The sequence below is a fragment of the Alnus glutinosa genome, chromosome 3 (assembly GCF_958979055.1).
Source record: "Alnus glutinosa chromosome 3, dhAlnGlut1.1, whole genome shotgun sequence".
Lineage (NCBI taxonomy): Eukaryota > Viridiplantae > Streptophyta > Magnoliopsida > Fagales > Betulaceae > Alnus > Alnus glutinosa.
In genome coordinates, this window is record NC_084888.1 from 4,209,772 (window position 1) to 4,231,709 (window position 21,938).

Consider the following 21,938-nt stretch of genomic DNA (forward strand, 5'->3'; position numbering starts at 1 on the left):
CATGCCTTTGCTGCATTATCATATTTAGATGCATGTTATGAATGGCAATTATTATTTTGAGCGGAAAAAGCAGTGAATGCACAACTATTGTGGCAGTCAGCATGGGAGGCTCTGCCAAACAACTCCCGGTTCTCATGGCTGATTAGAAACGGTGGGAGGAAGCTTGTTTAGTTGAGGTTCCTAGAAGTTATTACTAAGCCAATCTATGTTTTCCTTTTGATCCTCAGTGGGGTTGGAATGCCTGGTTTTTGTGGAGCAATACCCCAATCATGGGCTTGTTTGCCGAAGGAAGATGAGCCCATATATGTCTCTTCCAATCCTAACCAGGTCTAAAATCTTTGTGAAAGGGTGTCTGATCATGTAAAGAGGAAGGGGTTGGGGGAGTAATACTATAGAGATCCATTCGATTTCAATGTTGGTTTTAAAAGCCATATGAAAAAAAAAAGGGTCTTGTTGAAGACCAATTTGAGGATAAATTATTCAATGCAGAAGGGGTTGGGGGAGTAATACTATAGAGACCCATCTAAATTCAATGTTGGTTTTAAAAGTCACGTAAAAAAGAAGGGTCTTATTGAAGACCAATTTGAAGATAAATTATTCAATGCACCTAGGCAAGAAGAGTAATCCTTTATATTGCTCTCATGACTAATCTCACTCCCTCTTTTCTACTCTTGACAAATTTTCTTTCTTTCCTATCTTGGTCGGTGTCACTCCTAATCATTAAGGATTGTCAGACCACTTGATCGCCGAATTGGACAGATTTGTTGGGCAAATTGTTTTTGGATTGATGTGGCGGCGTCACATTACCTTGTCACGTCAATACATTTTTTGAGGAGTATAGATAGTGAGAGTAAAATGCAAGTGCACTTTTAGGGCAAAAAAATACATTTTTAGGGCAAGAAATACTCTCTTCCATGATTGAGGGATACGATTTTATAGATTCTACCTTTTTTACAGTACAAATTCAAGAAACATGATTGCACTTCCTTTTGACCACTTTTTGCTTGATCTTAATAAACCTCTTCCTTTAGGACATTTGGGGTGAGGGAAGGGCTATTATCCCATTATATTGCTATTATACTTTTTATGTTTCGTTTCATAAGAAAGTGCAATTTACTCGAGTAATCATGAGATTCCTAAAAAATATGAGAATGGCTAAAATCTTCTTGTTTTAGTAGATGATCCTATATTAATTTTGAAGATCTTTAGTAGAACAAAAAGATTTTGTTTAGAAAAACTTAAGTTTTTTAAAGCAATTTTTTTTTTTTTTTTTTTTTGGATGAATGAATTATTTTCATTGATCATAACAAAGACTACAACCTCACTTCTAACAGTAGAGCTAGAACACCAACAAAACCAACAGGAAACCCCCACAAAACCTAACAACTTTCCAATTACAAGCAGAAACAAAGCAAAAAGATTAACTAGTATCAATATAGTAGAGAACTCAACTGACTTCTGAATACAGAATATCAAGATCAAGCCCCCTACTTCCACAAAGAGCAATATTTACATCAAACTTTCTGAATTTCCCTTTCCAATCGATTCCATGTCTAAAATTCTTCATAAGAAATTATAAGGAAATCTTCAACCTCCATATCGTGGCATCAGTAAGTGGTGATGTAACCCAATTACATCATTTAAAATATCATCCCTCTTGAAGCATATTCTTTCAGGTAATATTATACTTTTAACTTCAGAAAATTCATCACTGCTCAAAAAAGAAATCAAGAGACTTAAGAGAGAGAGAGATAGATCATTGGCTTTCTTGGCTTCCTTTCGACCTTATAAAAAATTGTATTATTTTATTTGATTTGATATGGATGGTTGAGGTGATTTTTTTTCAAGAGAAAATGGATTTTAAAAGTGTGACTCGAATTATTGGTTAGTCCGTATAAATATATTCAAGAGCAGAGCCAGCCCCCCAAGTCCCTTAGTGGCTCCGCCATTGGATATATTATTTATCATCACATTGTTAGAAAGTCATTTTGTCACCCACAGATTCTCCTACTTTGTGTCAGACTGAATCAACAAATTTTAAACAAAAGGAAGTGAGTTCTTGCAATATTTGGCTCGAGAGTCTTGGGTATGTTTGGTAAAGAGTTTTGTTGTGAGTTTTTTATTTGGATAGTAATAAGAAGTAATTGATGTGATATAATGTGAAAATAATATTTGAATTTTTTGTGAGCGAAAAATAAAGAAAGTTTGATTATAGTTTTAAAAAGATATTGATTTTTTTTTTTTTTGGGAAAAGTAAAAACAAAAATGGAAGCTGTTGCCAAACATAACCTTATCCTTTTGCTCTATTTTGCTAGAGAGTATTGGAGTGAAGGCCGAAGGAGAAGGCGACAGCACACCACATGCATACAAGGCCATACGACACACAGGCATCATGAATTCCCAATATTTTGTTATTCCTCGTTATTTATTTTTTGGCGCTTTTTTTTTTTTTTTTTTTTGGGGTTATGGCTCATGTTAAATTACTATTTATTTCAAAAATTTAAAGATTTTAATAAGTGAATTTCAATATGTATAATATTTAATTAAAATAAAGGATGAACCGAAGAGTAAAAAGGGTTTGGACTCAATACCTTTACTCCGATACCATGTTAAATAACTATATATCCTAAAAATTTATTATTTATTTTTTAACTTCGGGGAAAATAAAATTAGCTCTAAGACTACTCACAGCAGCTTATCTAAAATTTTATCTAAAATAGCTAACCAAAATCAACTTTATCTAGTTTAGCTAATCACTTTTCAACCCCTTCTCCATCAGCTTATTTAAACTTCTTCTTTATTTTATAAAATAATCAATTTTAATATTTTTATTCATTTTAATTAAAAATACATCTCCACCAAAAACACATCACTCCGTTCAACGCCTTCATCTTCGGACCAAAGTATGCCGATAGCCCATGAAATTCGACGGCAAGTCGTACGGCTCGCAGGCCAGGAGGAGCACTAGCCCAAGTTCGCGGTGTTCTAACAGCTCGGGACCGTACCGGAGAGCGCGTTGGACGAGAGGTTGAGCTCCACGAGATTGTCGGAACTACATGCACCGGCGAGCCACGCGGCGATCTTCGCTCTGGAAATTCGAAGCACATCCCTTCTCGTCTCTTCAACGCCGCCGGACTCCTCTCTCTCGATCTCTCTCACAACTCTCTCTTCGGCCCCATCCCGCCCCAAATTGCTGCCCTCAGAACCCTGAGGATCAGGGGCTCCATCACGGTGAGGTAGGGAGGAGTTGCATCGTTTGAGGTTTGATAGGGAAAGGGAGAAGGCATGAGAAGAGTTGGAGAGGAAGGTAGAAGTTTTGAGAGACTCAAAGGGAGAGAGAGAGAGAGAGAGAGCTGGGAGAGAGAATGAAAAAAAATAATAAAATAATTATAGGTTTGTGAACAGTATCACTCCACATGTGGAGTGATACTGTTCACAAATGCAGCATTCCTCTATTCTGGCGTGTGGAGTGATACTGTTCACAAATGCAGCATTCCTCTATTCTGGCGTTAGGCTACATAATATGATGGAGTTGGCTTTTTGTTGTTTTGCTTGGCTACTTTAACTAAAAGAAGGAAATAGCTACTCTGTTGGGAGTGCTCTAACACTCCTACAAAGTTAGCCTACATTGAGAAGATGGGCCTTTTATATTAAGAGGTAGAGTATAAAGATACTTATAAGTATGAGGTCTCGTATTTATTCATTACTATGTGAAGGCACTTGCAATGGTTTTCTTAATCCAAATGATGTTTCCTAAATCTAGATAATCCCCAGAAAATGACCTACAATGGCTTTCCTTCAGTTTTCCTAAACTAATGTTGAGCTCAATTATGCTTAGGTGCCGTAAAAAAAAAAACTCTAGCACTTCTTAAGTAATTTTTTTAACGGTTCAGATTTAATTTTAATTTTTTAAAGAGAGAGAAAAATTAAAATTAAATTTAAACCGTTGAAAAAAAACAAGAGGAGTGCACTTAAGCCAAATCCCGCCATCGTGTAGCCTAACCGAAACATTGTTTAATATAATAAATTCTCTCTCCCTATGTTGTATTTCTTTTATAGGAAAATTTCATGTAACCTTATAAACGATTTTTCACTTTTGTAATCGCATTTTCAAAATTAAAAAGCTCTCAATTTAGTATATTCAACTTTTAATTTTTTATAATCTCACTCATCAGTTAGGATTTTCAGTTAAATCTAATTTAGAATGTAAAAATTACCAAAATACCTTTTTTTTTTTTTTTAAATAACGGGAATGGTCTAAACATTTTGTAATTTTTTGAAGTTTATAGGAGTATAAGAGTTATTTTATCATTTGATCATTTAATTTAACCCCAAACTCTAACGGGCAAGATGAGATTAGAAATTTTTTGATTCACTAAATTAAGATTTTTCAAACTTAATAAAAATAAAATAAAATAAAAAATTGCAAAAGTGATGGTTAAAGTGAAGTTTGGCGTTCTTTTATTTACATACTCGTCACTTTCTTCTTCTTTTTCGCTCTCAATTCTCATTCTCATTCTACGTTTTTGCGTTGGAAATCGCTGCGAGAAAGAATGGATTCTTTTACGTTTCTTCTTCTTCGCTCTCAATTCTTAAGGCTCAGGCCGGGACCGTCGTCGTCCTCGACCGTTAATTTGCGCCATCTGCTTAATTGGATGCTCGTGAAACTTCTATGCTTGATCCTATATGTGATTTTCTCGGTAAAGTTAACTGGAGACATTAATGTGCAGATAAATCTTGGAATTGAGAGCTGTAAATTAAGCGAAGCAGAGGAGAATCCCGTGGCTTTTGGTACAGAAAGCGAATGTGAATGAACAATAATCACATGGATTTTGATTGATTGGATGGACACATATCCTCTGCAACTCTTCTGTGGATTTTGATTTTTGGCTGGACACAAAAAACTATTTTCTTTTGGAATTTTTTATGCGCGTTTTCATGATTCTATGCCTTTTAAGTTGTTTGACGAATTGTTCCAAACCTAAAGTGAACAAAGAAAGAATATTAAAATGGTGTAGAGATAGAATCATAGAATATGGAAGTCAATGTGAAATACAGGAAAGTAAAAAGTAATTTAAAAATTTAGGAAAATCTTAGTGAGTTGCGACGTCTCAAATAATGCGTTTTAAAGTCGTAATAGTCATAAATTTATCAGAACTTCGCAGTTAAGCGTGTTTCTATGAGAGTAGTGCCTGGATAAATAACTTTCTGAGAAAGATGGTTCTGGAGAGCTAAAAAACGGACAATATTGTGTCGTTAAAGATGGGCCATTACAAATTGTATTAGAGTGGGAGGAGTGTGCACTCGTTGGGACTCCAAGAATGAGATGATCCCATAAGGGTCGCGACGGTTTCCAATGGAAACGTTGGGTTCTAAGAGGGAGTGATTATGACGTTCTACATCGCTTGAGTTTTGGAATGGGTATGTGCTTGTATATATATTCACACCATTATTAACACAGCGCGTTTTAAAGCTGTGATGACCATGAACCTATCAGAACTCCACAGTTAAGCATGCTTCTACGAAAGTGGTACCAGGTTGGGTGACATTTTGAGAAGTCTAGTTGGGATGAGCCAAAAGCGAACAATATTGTATCGTTGTGGTGAGTTGTTACATGAGTACTCTAAGTTTGTGGTTTAAATGTGATTTTAGAGAGTTTTAATTGTAATTTGATTAATTTTTTTGAAGTGGTAGCACAAATGTAACTAATTACTTTAGTAATCTAGAATATAAACAGAAGAATGTCATTCATATGCAAAAGGGTTGATTAGCACCACAAATTTGTTGCCTTTTCCACCACAAAAGCCTTTTGTTTTGATGCCCACTTGTTCATGGTCCCCTCTCATTCCCCTACTTTTTGTGTGAGTTGACAAATCAATAACTCATTGCCTCAAATGACCACATATAAAACAGGCAACATCTAGCTTATAACTTTGGCTTTTCCCCGTGGAGAGTGGCGAGTCGTTGCTCCCATGTCTATGAGCTTTGTCCTAGGAAAATCACTGCATTTGATTTCTGCAGTATTTACTTTAATTAAGAGGAAATGTCCAATATAGGCAATTTTGGAGCTAGCTATGTGCATGGTTAGAGATTCCTCGAGGTAGCCTGTCTGTTTCTAGGCATTGGGACCATGGGGTTGGCACCATATCAAGAATGACTAATGTCAATTCATTGATGGATCTAGAAGTTCCCTTTTGTGGGGCAAATCGGTCCAATTAATCTAGTTCTCAATTGCGGTGTGGTTGGAGGTAGCTAGCAATGTGCGGGGGATTAGCTATGGCTAATTAGACACTATCACATTAACTCAATGAAATACTAGTAAGATACTAGTTTTGCATATAAAATAAATGTATTGTGGCTCACTTTGTGTCAACAATAATGCCTTTTAAGGAGTTAAAGCCATCACTCCCCACTCTAGTGTGTGAAGTTAGCATAGCAGTAGTAAGTTTATAAATAATGAAAAGTAAAAGCAATAACAATCAACGTTTTCAAACAAAAAACACTAATAAAAACATTTATAACTATTTTCACTTTATGTCAAATCACAATAAAAAAGCAAAATGTACATTCTAAGCATTATCAAATGAGCCCTATGTTAGAATATATAAGTGAAAGGAAAAGCTCTTTTTCTGGTTTGTTGAGTGTGTGGAGCACTTAGACCGAATATTGTGGGTATCGCTCTAGTAACGTGCTCTACCACCGAAAGGAGAAGACACCGCCACACCGGAGATTCAAGAAATAAGAAATTATCCCAACGTCAAATGTGACAATTTAAGAGACAATAAATAATTAACTTGTTTTATGCAACTTATGAATTAATTAACTAGCTCTAATTGAGGAATACACAATGAACTGATTATATAATATCATTATTTACGTGGTCACATCATCTGAGGTTTTATTTCAAAATTTGGTCTCAATCAATGAATCAAAAGGGGTTTGTTATTTGCACTTTAAGTGCACAACATGGCACAACACCCTTTCACATGGAATGGGTCCCAATGTGTGGGGCCCACCCCCATGTTAGAGGGTGTTGTACTCCTGTTGTGTACCTGAAGTGCAAATAACATTTTTCGAATCCAAAATAGTTTGCAAATTGAACTTAACAATTGATAACTATTCATAAGAAAATGATTTATCACTTGTTTCAACCTGCAAATCTTTTCATATATATATGAAAATCATCGGACAAGGTGGGAGCTCAGATATCATATCTTCACCCATCGACTAGGCCAGTACTGTAGGACTGTAGGTTAAGTGCTAAGGAAACTTGTCTTTTAGAAAAATTATTTTATAATTTAGATTAAATTTTATATAACTCATAATAAATATATTGTCACGTAATATAAAATTTTGAAATAACGTGATATAATATATATACAGTTAAATATAATAAAATAAATTTTAAATCCTAAAACAGATATTTTCAAATCCCTTAAAATGAAGATGGTCTAATTCCCTACTAGGTACGGCAGTGTGATTATCACTAGGCAGGCGTTGAATAATGGTTTTATTTAGTGCTTTAAGTTACCCGTCATAATTAGAATACTTTTTGGGATGCATGGTTTGAAGTTTATACCTAACGAATCTCATTAATTTTTCAATTACTTAACAAATAAATATATATAAATAGATCCACATCAACCATTTTGGTATAAAACTGACAATTTTTTACACGACTTACGAATACGATATGAATTAGCTAGTTATGGTTGAGAAATTTGACATGTTTAATTAAATAGGTTGGATTAGGGTTGACCTATATAGTCTTATATCTATATCTCGACATGACCTGAACCTGACACACGACATAAGGGCTGATAATTTTTTACACTACGTACCCATGAACCGAACTCGAAATTAACGGGTTAAGATTAAGGAGGCCGACTCATTTAATTAAATAAGTCAACTTAGGATTGATCTATATATATAATCTTATACCAATGCATCAACAAAACTCAAACCCGACACGTAAATACAAATCGCTTTCTCTACTTTAGGATATGATCCTCAGTGATCTTGTCAAAGTGTAGGGAAAAGCAAGTGAAAGATAACCATCGGCACTGTTGTTGAGTGTTTCCACCATGTTTTTAGCATTGATGAATCTGTGATGATCATGGCACAGCTCGATCGATAGTGCGTAGTATAAGGTCCAAAGATTAATTATTCTATATGATAACGATGGAGGTGAGATGCAGGAAAGGGACATCGTTCACAAATTGCAACGGCCAACGAGGATGGAAATACTTGGCTAACCCTGAAATGGATATTTGGAGGGTCCATCAAGGAATTTGGATCCTCTCAATATATAAAACTATCATATGAAAGATATGAAAAATACGTACTATTTTAATAGAATTTTTTTTCCGAGTCGTTTAGTGCTTGTAACGTAATTAAAGAATAGGTGACAGTAAGTTTACTAAGTGCAATGAACCATAGTTATTTTAAGGTTTTTGTTAGTCGCAATACCTTGAACCAAAAAGAAAAAGTTAAAATCTTAATATAATAAGAGGAGAGGGATATTTCTCATCCACACAATAAATAAAATGAAATAGTTTAAACGGACCAACCAGCCGGCCCAATCATGCAGCCAGCCCACCCTCTCTCTCTCTCTCTCATGTTGATTTGTTGGGTGTTTGGGATCTTAAGAAGATATTCAGACAACTTTGTAATATGCCAAAGATTATAAAATTCCAAGAAACCCCATGTTGAAAATGTAGAGATCATGAAATCCGATATATTATCTCATAGGATTCCTTGGAGGCTTCGTTGGCTTTCTAAATATACAGGGGATATATTCGGTGTTGGAATGTGGTATATATCATGCATGAGTCTTACCGATGTTTCTTGATTGCGTAAAAAATTGTGCACTTTTGATTGTGCAACTAACACATCCCTATATAGGAACTCTCTTCTTCTTAATCATTCACTTTAGATTTTTTTTTTTACTTTAAAACATCTATTGAAGAGTCAAGCTCGTATTAGCGAAATATAACTCATACGAGCCCTTTAAATCAGGATTAGCAAAACGAGTTACCGTGTCCGCCGATCTAGTTGATCCACCAACCCCAACCCAATATTATTAGCTAAATGAATTGAGATACGAAACTCGAATACGACACGTTTATAAACTGGGTTATATAACACGATACGATTAACTTGTTTTGTTAATGATTCATGTCGGGTTGACACGGCCCAATTGTTTTTTACATTAATTTTCAACTATAAAATGTACAAAATAAATGTGTTGTAAATGGGTTATAAATGGGTTGTCCCGTTTAACCCGTTTATAAACATGTTGACTCGAACCCGTTTTGCTTAAGCCCAAACCATATAATTTCGTATCGTGCTTGTATTGAATTTGTAGGTCGTGTAAAAAATTGCGAAACCTACTTTAAAGCATTTTCTGCAATTTGATCAAAATGTAGTTACTATACTACTTCCACATGTGTTTATCAACTCAAACACGCATGAGATTGATGGCCTTGTTTGTTAAGTTACAGAACAATACATAGTAATGAGTGTACTGTTCATGTACTTTTTCTTATACTTTTTCATATTTCCTACTACCAATTAATATAAAAACATTCTCACTTTTTTCACTTTTTATATTACACCAATGATTTTTTATTACTATTCAAATAAAAAAATTCACTACAAAACAAAATTTGTTCATCTTTTTATATCACATCATCACTTTTTACTAATTTCAAAATTAACAACTCACTACTCTGTTATGTTCTGTACATGTCTTTGTCAAACAAGTCCGATCATACGGTAGACGGTCCGTAAAAGTGGTAAGTGTGAGTCGTGCGGCATAGATTGTCGCATCAACTTGCAAAAAAATTATTGCAAAAACTGTAATATCAAGACAATACTTGTCCATCGTATTTGTACAATTTATTTAATGCATATACTGTTGAGAAAATGGGTAAACGGTTAGGGATAATAATGCAAGTGGGCCTAGGGGACCAGTGGGAAAACACAGGTAGCTTGAGAGAGAGAGAGAGAGAGAGAGACATGGGGAGAGGTGGGCCTGGGCTTTGTATAGTATTGGTGGAGAAGAAGAGAGAGAAAGAGAAAGAGAGAGACACAAGGAGGTACAGTGTTTCCAGTTGAGGAAAAGTACCCTATTGAAGCATAGCCTCGTCCCACTTCCATTATTGGAAGGTTTTGGTTTTTAGATTTTTTTTAGAATTTGCAATGCACCCTCCACTCGACTCCGCTCTATGGAGAGAAAAGAGTGTTGTAACTTGTGTTGTTGTGGGATGGGATGCGATTTTTTATTTTTTATTTTTGCTGTGGGATTAGACGGAATAGACGCACTTTGGGTTGGGCCTGTTGGGGAATTTGCCTGGTGCGCCTTGACGTGGCCACCTTTTGTTGACCCGCCTTCTGTGGGCTCCACTTCCGGACGATATTTCTTTTTATTTTTATTATTTTTGCTTTTTGTGTTTTTTAGTGGTTAATAAAATATATGATGATGATGTCAAGCATGATGTTATCTGTTAATCTACGAATCTATCTATCAATCAATCTAACCCTTTGTTTTTTAAGCTCCAGGAATTAATTAAGTCAGATGTTACACCCACGCTCACCCCTATGAATCAGGATCCATACATACCATGCTGGCACGCTTTTTTTTTTTTTTTTTTTAATACAAATATGCTGCTATCTTTTTTGAGATTTATTTATTTTTATTTAAAAAAAGTAAGAAATCGTTTTGCTTTAAAATCAAATTTATTATCTACGAAATTATAATTTCAAATACACCCTTGCTCATTTTTTTTTTATAAGTATACCCTTACTCATTTTTAAATAATTTATTATTGTTACAAGTAGTATTTTATCGATATATATAATTAGAATGAAATAATGAAATAGCGGTATCAAATGTTTTGAAGTCAAATGATGACATTAAAAAGCAGGTAGACAATACGCGCCAAAAAGTGGGAGTGGTAAGGGAGCAAAGGCTCATAAATACGAGGTACAGCATAGGAAGGCCATTGGTCGCCAGAAGAACGAAAGAGGTAAAGGTGGCCCTCTTCCCGTACTCTTGGATTGGACTTTTCTGGAAAGAGTTTCCTTTTCCTACTATTATTCCATTTTCCCTTTTCTAATTCGAAACCCTTCTCTCTCTCTCTCTCTCTCTCTCTCTCGCTGCCCTGGCCTTTGAGTCACAATAATTCGACACACATCTTCTGCCCATATTACCCCTCTCTCTTGCTTTTTTTTTTTTACTGCTCTCTCCCATGGTGAAAGTGAAACCCGGGTGAGAGTGGGAAGAAATTTTTTAATAAAAATGAAAAAAGCAAGCACAAAAAGAATTGTTGGAGATGGAGACGGAGGTGACTTGTGACATGAATGATTCATAATTACTTCCCTAGCTAATAAAGGTAATTGAGTAATTAAACGATCTACGTTAGTCCTTGTGCTGTCCATTTCCATTAGTGGGTAATTTAGAGAGAGAGAGCATGCTTTTCGATTTGGTTAACGTGGGAAAGTTGTATAAGGAAAGAGACGGTTCTTTTCTTTATTTCTTTCCCATTTTCTCATTAATGTTGAACCCACCAATAAGAAAAAAGAAAAAACGAAAAAAGATCAGAACAGTAAAGGTAAAGGTAGTACATAAGTTTATAAATAAAGAAGGGTTAAGCAATGTAAAAGAAGCCCGAGATATGGACACAAATGAATTTATGAAAATGATTGAAAAAGAAAATAGATGAAATGGTAGTACAACTAGTAGAGAGAGAGAGAGTGAATAATGAGTCATTGAAAAGAAGAGGAAGAGAAGCAAGTGGTTAGAGAGAGAGAGAGAGAGGGTGGGATGCTTTCGGCTGAGCTTGCTCAATCTGGCCTCGTCTATGCTGTATTGGGGAGTTAGAGATACAAGGAAGGCTCTTGGAACATCTCTCTTTCTTTCTTTCTCTCTCTCTCTCTGTCTTTCTACTTTGTCCTAGGTTGTTTCATTTCTTTCCCTCATAACTCTCTTCTTTACCTTCTTCACTTCTCTTCCCCACACATCTTCTTACCTCCGTCTTAGCTGAGGAAGAAAAGAGAGAGCTTTTTTCTTTTTTCTTTTATTTTTTTTCATTTTTGTACGAAACACACCCGTATATTTATAATCTGGGTTTTTATGGGAGAATAAAAGGTCATTAGCTCAAAGAGAAGAATAGAAATCTTGTCGTTGCCGGAGATCACAGCGAAGACAAAGAGAAAAGGAAAAAAAAAATGTGGGATCTCAATGACTCGCCTGATCAGAGACGGGACGACGAATCGGAAGGCTGCTCTTCCCAGAAGGCCTCGTTTGATGGAGACGATGACAAGGGAAAACGGGTCGGATCCGTGTCCAATTCGAGCTCCTCCGCGGTGGTCATCGAGGACGGATCCGACGACGATCAGGACGGTGACCGAGGGAGAGTGATCAAGCGGCCCAGCAACAGCAACATCGGCAACAGCAAGTTGTTCGGGTTCTCGTTCACCGAGAACGGCTCGCCACCGGTGGTGACCCGGCAGTTCTTCCCAGTGGACGAGTCGGAAACGGGGGCCACGTCCGGTGCCGGAGGCGGTGGCGGCCCCACTGCCTCTGCTGGTGCGTTCCCTCGGGCTCACTGGGTCGGCGTCAAGTTTTGCCAATCGGATTCGCTTAGCCCCGGAAAATCGGTGGAGGTCTCGCAGCCCCTCAAGAAGAGCCGGCGTGGACCGAGGTCGAGGAGCTCCCAGTATCGCGGTGTTACGTTTTACCGGAGAACTGGTCGGTGGGAGTCTCACATATGGTTAGTCTTCTTGTATATGTGATCAATGAATTTCCTTTTTGGGGTGTGTGGTTTATATTTTTGGAAATCGATTAGCAAGTCATAATTTGTGTTTTACATTTTATTATTTTTTTTTGGGTGCTTAATGCAGGGATTGTGGGAAGCAAGTTTATCTGGGTAAGTCTATTTTTATGATTATGGTATTTTCTTCTTTTGTAGAAAAATTGATTGTGTGTTTGATTGTTGAGATGATATGTATGGGAAATTTTTCTAGTTCTGATGAGATGGTTGGGTTGCTTTGGAATAAATGTGTATTCAGGTGGATTTGACACCGCTCATGCAGCTGCTCGGTGAGTTCTTGCTTCTTCTCCCCCCTCTTGTTTACCAAAACTTGTAATATTGAAGCGAGTGAACGAGTAAAATTTTCTCTGATAAAAAATGTGAGATTGAAAAGGAAAGAAAATATCTGTGCAGTGCATATGATAGGGCAGCCATCAAGTTCCGGGGAGTGGAGGCAGACATCAATTTCAGTATCGAAGACTATGAGGAAGACTTGAAACAGGTGTGTCTGAGGGAGAGAGATTTGTAATGGTTATTAAATTATGGTATCTTGAACAGTGATACCTTATCTCCTACAGTCCAATCTCTGATCTGCAGAATTGCTTTTTCTTTCTTTATTTATTTGGATATTGAAATATATATCTCATTTACGAATGGAAGTGTCTGTAATAGATGAGCAATCTAACCAAGGAAGAGTTTGTCCACGTACTTCGCCGACAAAGCACCGGATTTCCTAGAGGAAGCTCCAAGTATCGTGGGGTAACCTTGCACAAGTGTGGAAGGTGGGAGGCACGAATGGGCCAATTTTTAGGCAAAAAGTAAACCTTATCTTCCTATATATCTCATGATCAGTTCATTTGCTTTTCATTAATTGCCATTTTCTTAATCTTAATCTTGTTTACACAGATACGTTTATTTGGGTTTGTTCGACACCGAGATTGAAGCGGCAAGGTGTGCAATTGCATCCTTAATAATTTTGGCTTTCGTCCTAGATTTCAGTACTTATGTTTGGTCGGATTTTTAAAGTTTCTGGTACATATATGTAGGGCTTACGATAAAGCTGCAATTAAGTGTAACGGAAAAGAAGCTGTCACCAACTTTGATCCAAGCATTTACGAGAACGAGCTTAACTCTTCTGGTAAGTATTAATTTCCAACTTAATTTGATGACTGGTGTCTTCCTTTTGGCACTGGCAGCTGTTTCATATATATAGAAATGTTGCGCAGAATCTTCAGGTAATGCGGCAGGCCACAACCTTGATTTGAGCTTGGGCAATTCAAACCCAAAGCAAAACAGTTTGGCGGTGGGGAATGATTCTTCCAATGCTGCAACGGGTCAGCATTTGGCTCCGATGCCATTCGAACCTGATTGGCAAAATCGAGGATTTAGGCCTAAGGTTCTTCATTTATCTAGCTAACTTGATTTTCGTTTGACCCTCAATTGCGGCAGATATGTAAATTAACCTTTTCATGTTATAATTATAACCAGGAACTATGTAGAGTTGACGGTGAGGCACCCAGAAGAGATGGGTACACCGAGTCTGAAACCATGCAGCTTCTGAGCCGATCCCACCTTCAATCTCCACCCTCTAACGAAATGCAAAGATGTGGACAAGGGCAATTCAGAAGGCCTGGAGACACCCAGACGCTTCCCGGTTTTCCCCCGCACATTAACGCACCCAATTTTCACGTGGGCATAGCTTAAATTAAGATTTTTGTTTTTACTGTTACTTCATTCCAATTGTACGACACTTTTAAGTTCATCAATATAATGCTGTTGTTTTTTACAGGTTCAGTATCAAAGCGGCAGCAATGGAGGCCGAATTGGAGGAGATCTTTCATTGTCAATAAATGAGCAACAATGGCAGTCCGGTCCTCCCCAATTGTTTGCAGCTGCTGCAGCATCATCAGGATTCCCAGCGCAGATTAGAGCCCCCCAGTATTGGCCGCACAACAATGGGTTCCATTCTCTCATGAGACCCTCCTCCTGACCGACCCAATTTGGTTGAATATTGCCTACTAATCTTCCAATCTTTCCCAACATTTTTGTAAGCTTGTAGTTGTAAAGATAAAATGCTCTCTCATATTTTCAGTTGGTTTCCAACCCTCTATTGAAAGATAACCATAATTGTTGTAAAGAGAAAAGGAACGAGAATTCCATCTCTCTGGTCTCTGGGAAATGTTGGTCTTGGGTCAAACGAAGAAAGCAACACAATTTCAACTAGATATTCTGCTGTCTCACTGAAATTCGCTTATCTCTCCAAGTAACACCTGGATATATATGCATTTTATGCAATTTTCTTACAAAAAACATGAAATAATTAACAGTGTATCGTTATTATTAATTATAATTTTATAAACAAATTTTGTAGTAAAAGATGGACACTACTATAGGTTTTATTACTGCACGTGTATTTTTCTTACGTGTATAGTTGCTATAGTTAGCTATTCAAGGTAATTTATTACCTGATAGAATAATAATTGAAGAGGGTTTTCTGAAGTTTGTTTGCCGGCCTATCCTCTTTACTAGGAGGTTTGGATAGAATTCTCGTAGGGCAGCATCTTTTCCGTTTGGGTTACCGCGGCCGGTGGACATGCTTGGGGAACTGGTTCTTTGCTTCCCTAATGGAGTAAGGCCACACGCCTATAATTGAGAGAGTGATATACAAGATTGGGAAAAATGGTGGTTAAATTTTTCTATTAAAAGGGGAAGAAGAGAAAGAGTGAAACACGAGTCTACGAAAGGTGTATTTTGTGGTATTGGAAATATCACCGGATTGTGATGAATTGTCACTATCGTCTGTGTCCTTTGAATCAGTTCTCTCCGCCAAAAGCAGTCAGACATGGGTATTATTACGAGAGGGACCTATCATCATAGCCCCGAGGCTTCAAAGGACGCTGTCTGGAGACACGGAGAGAGAGAGAGAGAGAGAGAGAGAGCAAAGGGATCTGAGGGTTAGGGTTAGAGTTAAGCTGTCATATCAGAGGAAAAGAACCTCAAAAAGTTTGTGCCTTGGTGGGTTTTACCCAGAGAGAGAAATATTAAAATAAGGGGCTTCCAAAACAGAAGTCGGGTTTAATCTGGGATTTACCCAGATCGAGTTAATAGAATTAAGAAAAACTACTTTTTCGTTGTTTTTTTGTTGATGATTTAAATCCAACCAATATTCATGCAGATGTGTTGTACAGAGAATTAAGGATTTCATACAAAGAAGGATGCATGTCTAAGATGTCTTGTCCATGGAATTATACATTTGTTTCTTCATCTTGTTTTTTTTATTAATTTGTGAATGGCATTGTTAATTAACAAGCTATAGAGCAAGGGAATCGTGTACAAATTTTTCTGTTTTGACCATGGTAATTAAGGAGATATATGAATAAGTATAGGTAGTTCCATTAAGTAGCAACCAAAAGGGGTACAAAGGGACCACACAATAATGGCACGCTCCTTCATTCTATAGAGGAGATAAAACCAATATATATCTAAAAGAGAACAAAGAGAGTCTGTCCTGTAGTAGGTTAAAGGCTTAAAGCCCTCCCCCCCCATTAGATCCTTTTCCTTGGCATCGGATCTACGAAGCACTGCAAAAGCAAAACCTCAGACTCTCAATTTATGCTTCTCTTTTTACCATCAATCTTGTGGCGTAGAAAAAGAGAAAAGACGACGGACGTAGCGCATATATAATTATACGTAGAAGCTGTGACAACACTCAACACCCCCTTGATGAGAAAGAAAAAAAATAAAGTGTGGGTGGGGGAGTGGGGACAAGTGGAGAAACGAAAGAGGGGGAATCTAGTGGAGTAAAGTAGACTTGTGGGTTGGGTCGACACCACTTTTTTTTGCCTTTATAGTTTTAGGGTTTCCAAATATGGGATTTCTTCTACGCTTGGAAATTGTTTGGTGTTTTTTTTTCTCTCTTCTATCTCTTCTTGCCTTTATATAATTCCACCACATCTCTCATATATGTAAAAAAAAAAAAAATTAACTGATGCCTGACTGCGACTTGGACTTGTCTGCGGGGGCATTGGTCCGCCATATATACATCATGCCGTGAAGTGTTAGATCGCTTTCATCATTCATTCAGACAAACTCCTCATTCAGTTCTCTTTTTCAAACGCGCTTCTTCTATTTTTTTTTAATTATTATTATTATTATTATTATTTTTTTTTTAGATAGACGCGCTTCTTCTAATTTAACGAATATAATCACCTACGCGACACCACATGACGATGACACGTATTGTTATTAAGTTTACCCCTCTAAAGTCTAAACTAAAGAAAATAGTTTTGTCTTTGTTGTTGATAAATATTGGGGAATGAATTTTTGTTTTTTTTTTGTTTTTAAATTATTTTTATCATATTATTAATCGGTCCTTTCTCCATTTTATAAATTTAGGCAATTTTTTACCCACAAATTCAAATTCTTCATGTTTGTTAAAGACTTTGTTTTCTGCCTTTAATTTTATGTTTTTAAGTTAAAAATTAATACAAACACTCTAAAATGTAAAACATTCTTGTTTTCACAATTTACGTGTAATATCATAACACTTTTCGAAACAAAAAAAAATAAAAATAAAGCCCTATATTTGCGTATTATTAATTTATCTTAAAAATCATGATAATTATGATTATAAAGTAGATTTACTTTTGATGAGCTTACCCTCTCTACTCCGGCACTCCCTCCCTAAAATACTGACGAGTAGTTGCCTTATCTAAGTTATCTTAATTACCCAAAAGAAGCGATTGCCTCATCTCTCTCTCTCCTTGTTTGCTTTCATAACTTTCCTTTTCTGGAATGCTCTTTGGGTGGTGATTGTGTCCACAAGTTTACACTCATTTGGACCTGTCCTTTTGCCTCTCGCATTGAACGTGTTTAATTATGAGTAAAGTTGAGATTAGCTACACGGGCTGTTGAATGCGCGTGTGGAACACGCCGCTCCTTTTAGCTTAATATTTACGGTTCAGAAACTTGTACATGATTCAATGATTCATGAATTTGAGCCTTTACTAATACGTGGGTGTGACTGTCACGTGCGGCGAAAGCGGGTAAGGGTGACATGCTCCTTAAATATGTTGTGCTACTGGTTATTTTTTAAATTTGGATTAGGAATCAGGCCTCCTTCGTATCGAGTTTTAGGGTGCGTTTAGAATTGCGATTTCGTAGACAATAAATATGATTTTAAATCAAATCGTAGAATATAAATCGTTTGAGAATTGAGTTTTTAAAAACGCAGGTAAGATGATGTTTTTTTTGAAAATACAGAATTTTAAAGGCTAATTTACGATTTTCAATGCTAAACTACGATTTTGCCAAACGCTTAACTGCGTTTTTAAAAATTACTTTTTTCAAATTGCACTTTTTGAAATCGCAAACTCAAAAGGACCCTTAAGCTAGAAGCTTGCTTTTAATATTTCATTTGAATTTGTTAAATAATTACTTTTTTCAATAATTTAAATTAAAAAAAAATGTTAAAATATTAATCAAATAATAAAATTTAATTATTTTTTTTATCAGATTAAAAATTTAAAATAAGTGATAATTTAACAAAATTTTAATTTAAACTCGTCAACACAATGCACAATGGAACCACAAGCTAGCTCTTGTATTTTACAAGTCACTTTTGTTTTGTTTTTTTTTTTTTTTTTTACGTTTTTGAAAAATGATGTGACTTTTAAAATCACTATTTAATCAAAATTCAATAATAATTTTAAATAGTAATTTTAAAAATTATATTATTTTTTAAAAAGATACAATAGTGACTTTTAACATTACTCTAATAATGGCTTAGTAGGTGGAGAACAGTTAAACAAACAACTTAAAAAAACAAAATTAAAAAAAAAAAAAAAAAAAAAAAAAAAAACTATTTTCATTTTAAAGTAATATTGTAAAAGGACATATTAACAAGAAAAGTGATATTTACACGAATATTTATACAACCACTCACGTTAGTAAAATCCATACGCGTGGAAGGGGGGGCCAAAAGGATGCAAATCCTCGCGAAGCATTTACGTACTCATTATTATAATTATTTGTTCCACTTGGGAACACGGAAGTTCCACGATAGAGACGTACTTGCATTAAAACATCATTAATTGTCTTGTTTGTTTGTTTGTTTAATATTTATATATTTCCAGGAAATTATCATCTCATTTTTTTTTGCCTCTCAAGAGTTGTTTGACTGAAATTTTAATAAAGTGAAATATTTAATTAGAATATTTAATTTTGGTTTTTGACTCGAATTTTGACGACCATAGAATGTGTATAAAGGCTCGTAATTAAGCATTTTTTGATTGGTTAAAATGAGCACAACACGTTGTTATATACTTTAATGGAACTCATAATTAAGTACGCGTGATCCCCGTCCTTGGTGATCATAACATGATGACCTGTATACCTAAAACCATTTACAATAATACAAAGTCAAATCGTTCATAAAGAACCAATTAACCATTGATGCCAACCACCTTTTTCCTTTTTTTTTTTTTTTTTTTTTTTTTTTTTTTTTTTATACAAATTCTTTGCATTCATTATATTTACTAAGACTACAAACAGAGTTCTTTATTGTTATTTGCCTCCCCAACTACTAACTATGAATAAATATGTTTTGACGTAAAATATGTTTTATTTTATTTTATAGTGTTTGGTGTGATAAAAAATGATGATCAAATCAAAAATATTTTTGGTTATACTGAAAAATGATAAAAATGATAAAAAATGATAAAAACGTCAATGCAGTTTGATGAAAAATGCTCGTCGGTTTTTTGCCATCACCTAGCTATTTTTCTTATGCGCCAAATTTCGAAAAATAAAACAAACACAAATTTAATATAATATAAAAAAATAAAAAATAAAAAAAGGTCTCGTTCCTTGCAAAAGAAAAAGGAAAAATAAAATAAAATTGTTCTCTCTTTAGTTGAATAAGAGGTTGAATTGTTATGAAAAGTTAAACCATGATTTAACTTAAAATCTTAAAATAGTATTAAAACATAAAATTTTAATTCGAGTCTTAACTCCACAATTTATATTTCCGTTCCACTAAAAAATTTCACATATTAATGTCTAATTTCATAAATGAAAAGAATATTAAGGTTCTAATTAAATAATTAAATTTATAATTTTTTATGGACTTAAACTTTAAGATAATTGATAACTGAACCAGAGCTAATTCTAATTCAAATGATACCGTGAATTCAAAACTAAACAAATATAACCAATATATACGTACGTGACTTATAGAAATAGAAATAGAAATAGAAATAAAAAAAAAAAAGAAGAAAAGAAACAAAGTTGGGTTTATTGATTGATCTCTTTTAGCAGTAGGACAGTAGGCAGTAGGCAGTAGGCAGTAGGAGGCCCGGGTGTTGGGTTCTTGGTTGTCTGCTTTAACTAGATTCTACGGACTGACCGACCCAAATTTAAAACTCGCGAATGAAACGAATGTCACAGGTCGTACGCACGTGGTATTATACTGTTTCACAGTTTAATTGACCCATCGTAGCACGCCTTCTGTACAACCTCACGCGCTTTCCCCTGCCGTGGAACTAACTTCTATGATTGTGAGTGAGAGAGATAAAAGGAACGCTACTACATATATATATATATATATATATATATATATATTCTCTTTTGTTTTTTTTTTTTTTTTTATTAAAAAATAATAATAATAATTTCAAAGTTGTTTGTGGATACTAGGAGTACTTTCCTAGTATGGAAAGTTGTGGATATCGATTAGGGTGAGGATTTAAAAATGGTCACCCATGAGCCAATCATCTCTAGCCACTCGTTCCCCTTTAGGTGGTATTCATGTGGAAAAGGACCAAGTTGGGTTTCATTAAAGTAATTATATGCCTTCCATGTTAAGCACGATGATATCCCTAATCTCGATTTTTTTCAAGGCCAAAATCACCTCAACCAAACACCCCATAAAGGAAAAAAAAGAAAAAGAAGAAGAAGAAGAAGAAATAATTAGCAATAGCAAGCTATATTTTTTTTTTCTTTTTTTTTTTTTGTTGATCATAGGAGTATGTCGTGGGGAAAGTGGTCAATGAAAATGGGTAGTAAGGGCCCAAAGAGAAATATCGCGAGCATTGTTGTCTGCATTTCTATCCATCTTGATTGCTGACCATCTACTAATGGCGACAAGAGATCGAAAATATCATAAATAATGTGAGAAATTCTTCAATTTGAGATAAGGTTACGATTTTGGAGACTGAGAATGATCGTTATGGAATTTTCTTCAAAAATAAGACTAGCGGTTCATGTAGTCAAGAAGGACAATTTTAAAAGCAAAGAGGGATGCAATAGTCTCACTTTCATTGGGGTCAGAAGAGGGGGGGGGAGGGGGGGGACCTAATGTGACTTTAGTAAAGAAGATGGACCCATATGAGGTAGAACCAATGGTTGCTAATGCGAAAAGGGTGTCTCTAATGGCCACATCAAAATGTCATCTTGGTGACTTGGTTTTGATAGAGTCGTGAACCAAAATTATTACGATCCTAAGGGTTAAGGGTTTAACCTAATTAATATCAAATAATTTTATTTTATTTTTTTGGTATCAACAGTTAGACTGTCATCAATTAATATCATAGTAGCCACCACAACATGAGTTCAAATTACGAAGTTGGCACCCAGTATGATGAATTGAAATATCTTAATATTATGTATCCGCATTAGTGTTTAGTCAATAAATATTGATAAGTGAGTGGAGCAGCAAAAAAATAAAAAATTATTATTGGATCAATTTCAATATAAAAAACCACCATAAACATCAGATTTTAAAATGTAACGAAATGTTACGACTTTGAGGTTAAGATTTAACCAAATTAATATCCGAAACTTAGGCCCTTAACAAAATCTGACAAGGTTATTTAAGTCAATGAGCCTAGGGCATGATTATGTAATATTTTTCAATTGTCCTTGCCATGGGGAAGGAATTTAAAATGTATCGAAATGCTTTTATCTTATTTATGTTGATGGTCACGAAATGAAACTCTTGTAATTATAAATGCTTTAATCTTAATTTATGCATAAGAAACTTGTGGTTGTGGATGCATAGATTGAAGAGAGAACCTTTGCTCACCAATCTAAGCACTAAAACAAAGACAAGCGTCGAACTTGGGAAGC

At 35.3% G+C, this 21,938-nt stretch overlaps 1 protein-coding gene across 1 annotated transcript; it reads left to right on the top strand.

Moving 5' to 3' along the window:
* The first annotated feature begins 11,719 nt into the window (after nucleotides 1–11,719).
* Nucleotides 11,720–15,040, top strand: LOC133863819 (floral homeotic protein APETALA 2). Its single transcript, XM_062299927.1, has 10 exons — nucleotides 11,720–12,776; nucleotides 12,907–12,932; nucleotides 13,075–13,105; nucleotides 13,230–13,317; nucleotides 13,488–13,633; nucleotides 13,722–13,766; nucleotides 13,862–13,953; nucleotides 14,042–14,211; nucleotides 14,304–14,504; nucleotides 14,605–15,040. Exons 1-10 carry the CDS (start codon nucleotides 12,232–12,234, stop codon nucleotides 14,803–14,805), a joined length of 1,545 nt encoding a protein of 514 aa, XP_062155911.1. The 5' UTR covers nucleotides 11,720–12,231; the 3' UTR covers nucleotides 14,806–15,040.
* Nucleotides 15,041–21,938: the final 6,898 nt, after the last annotated feature.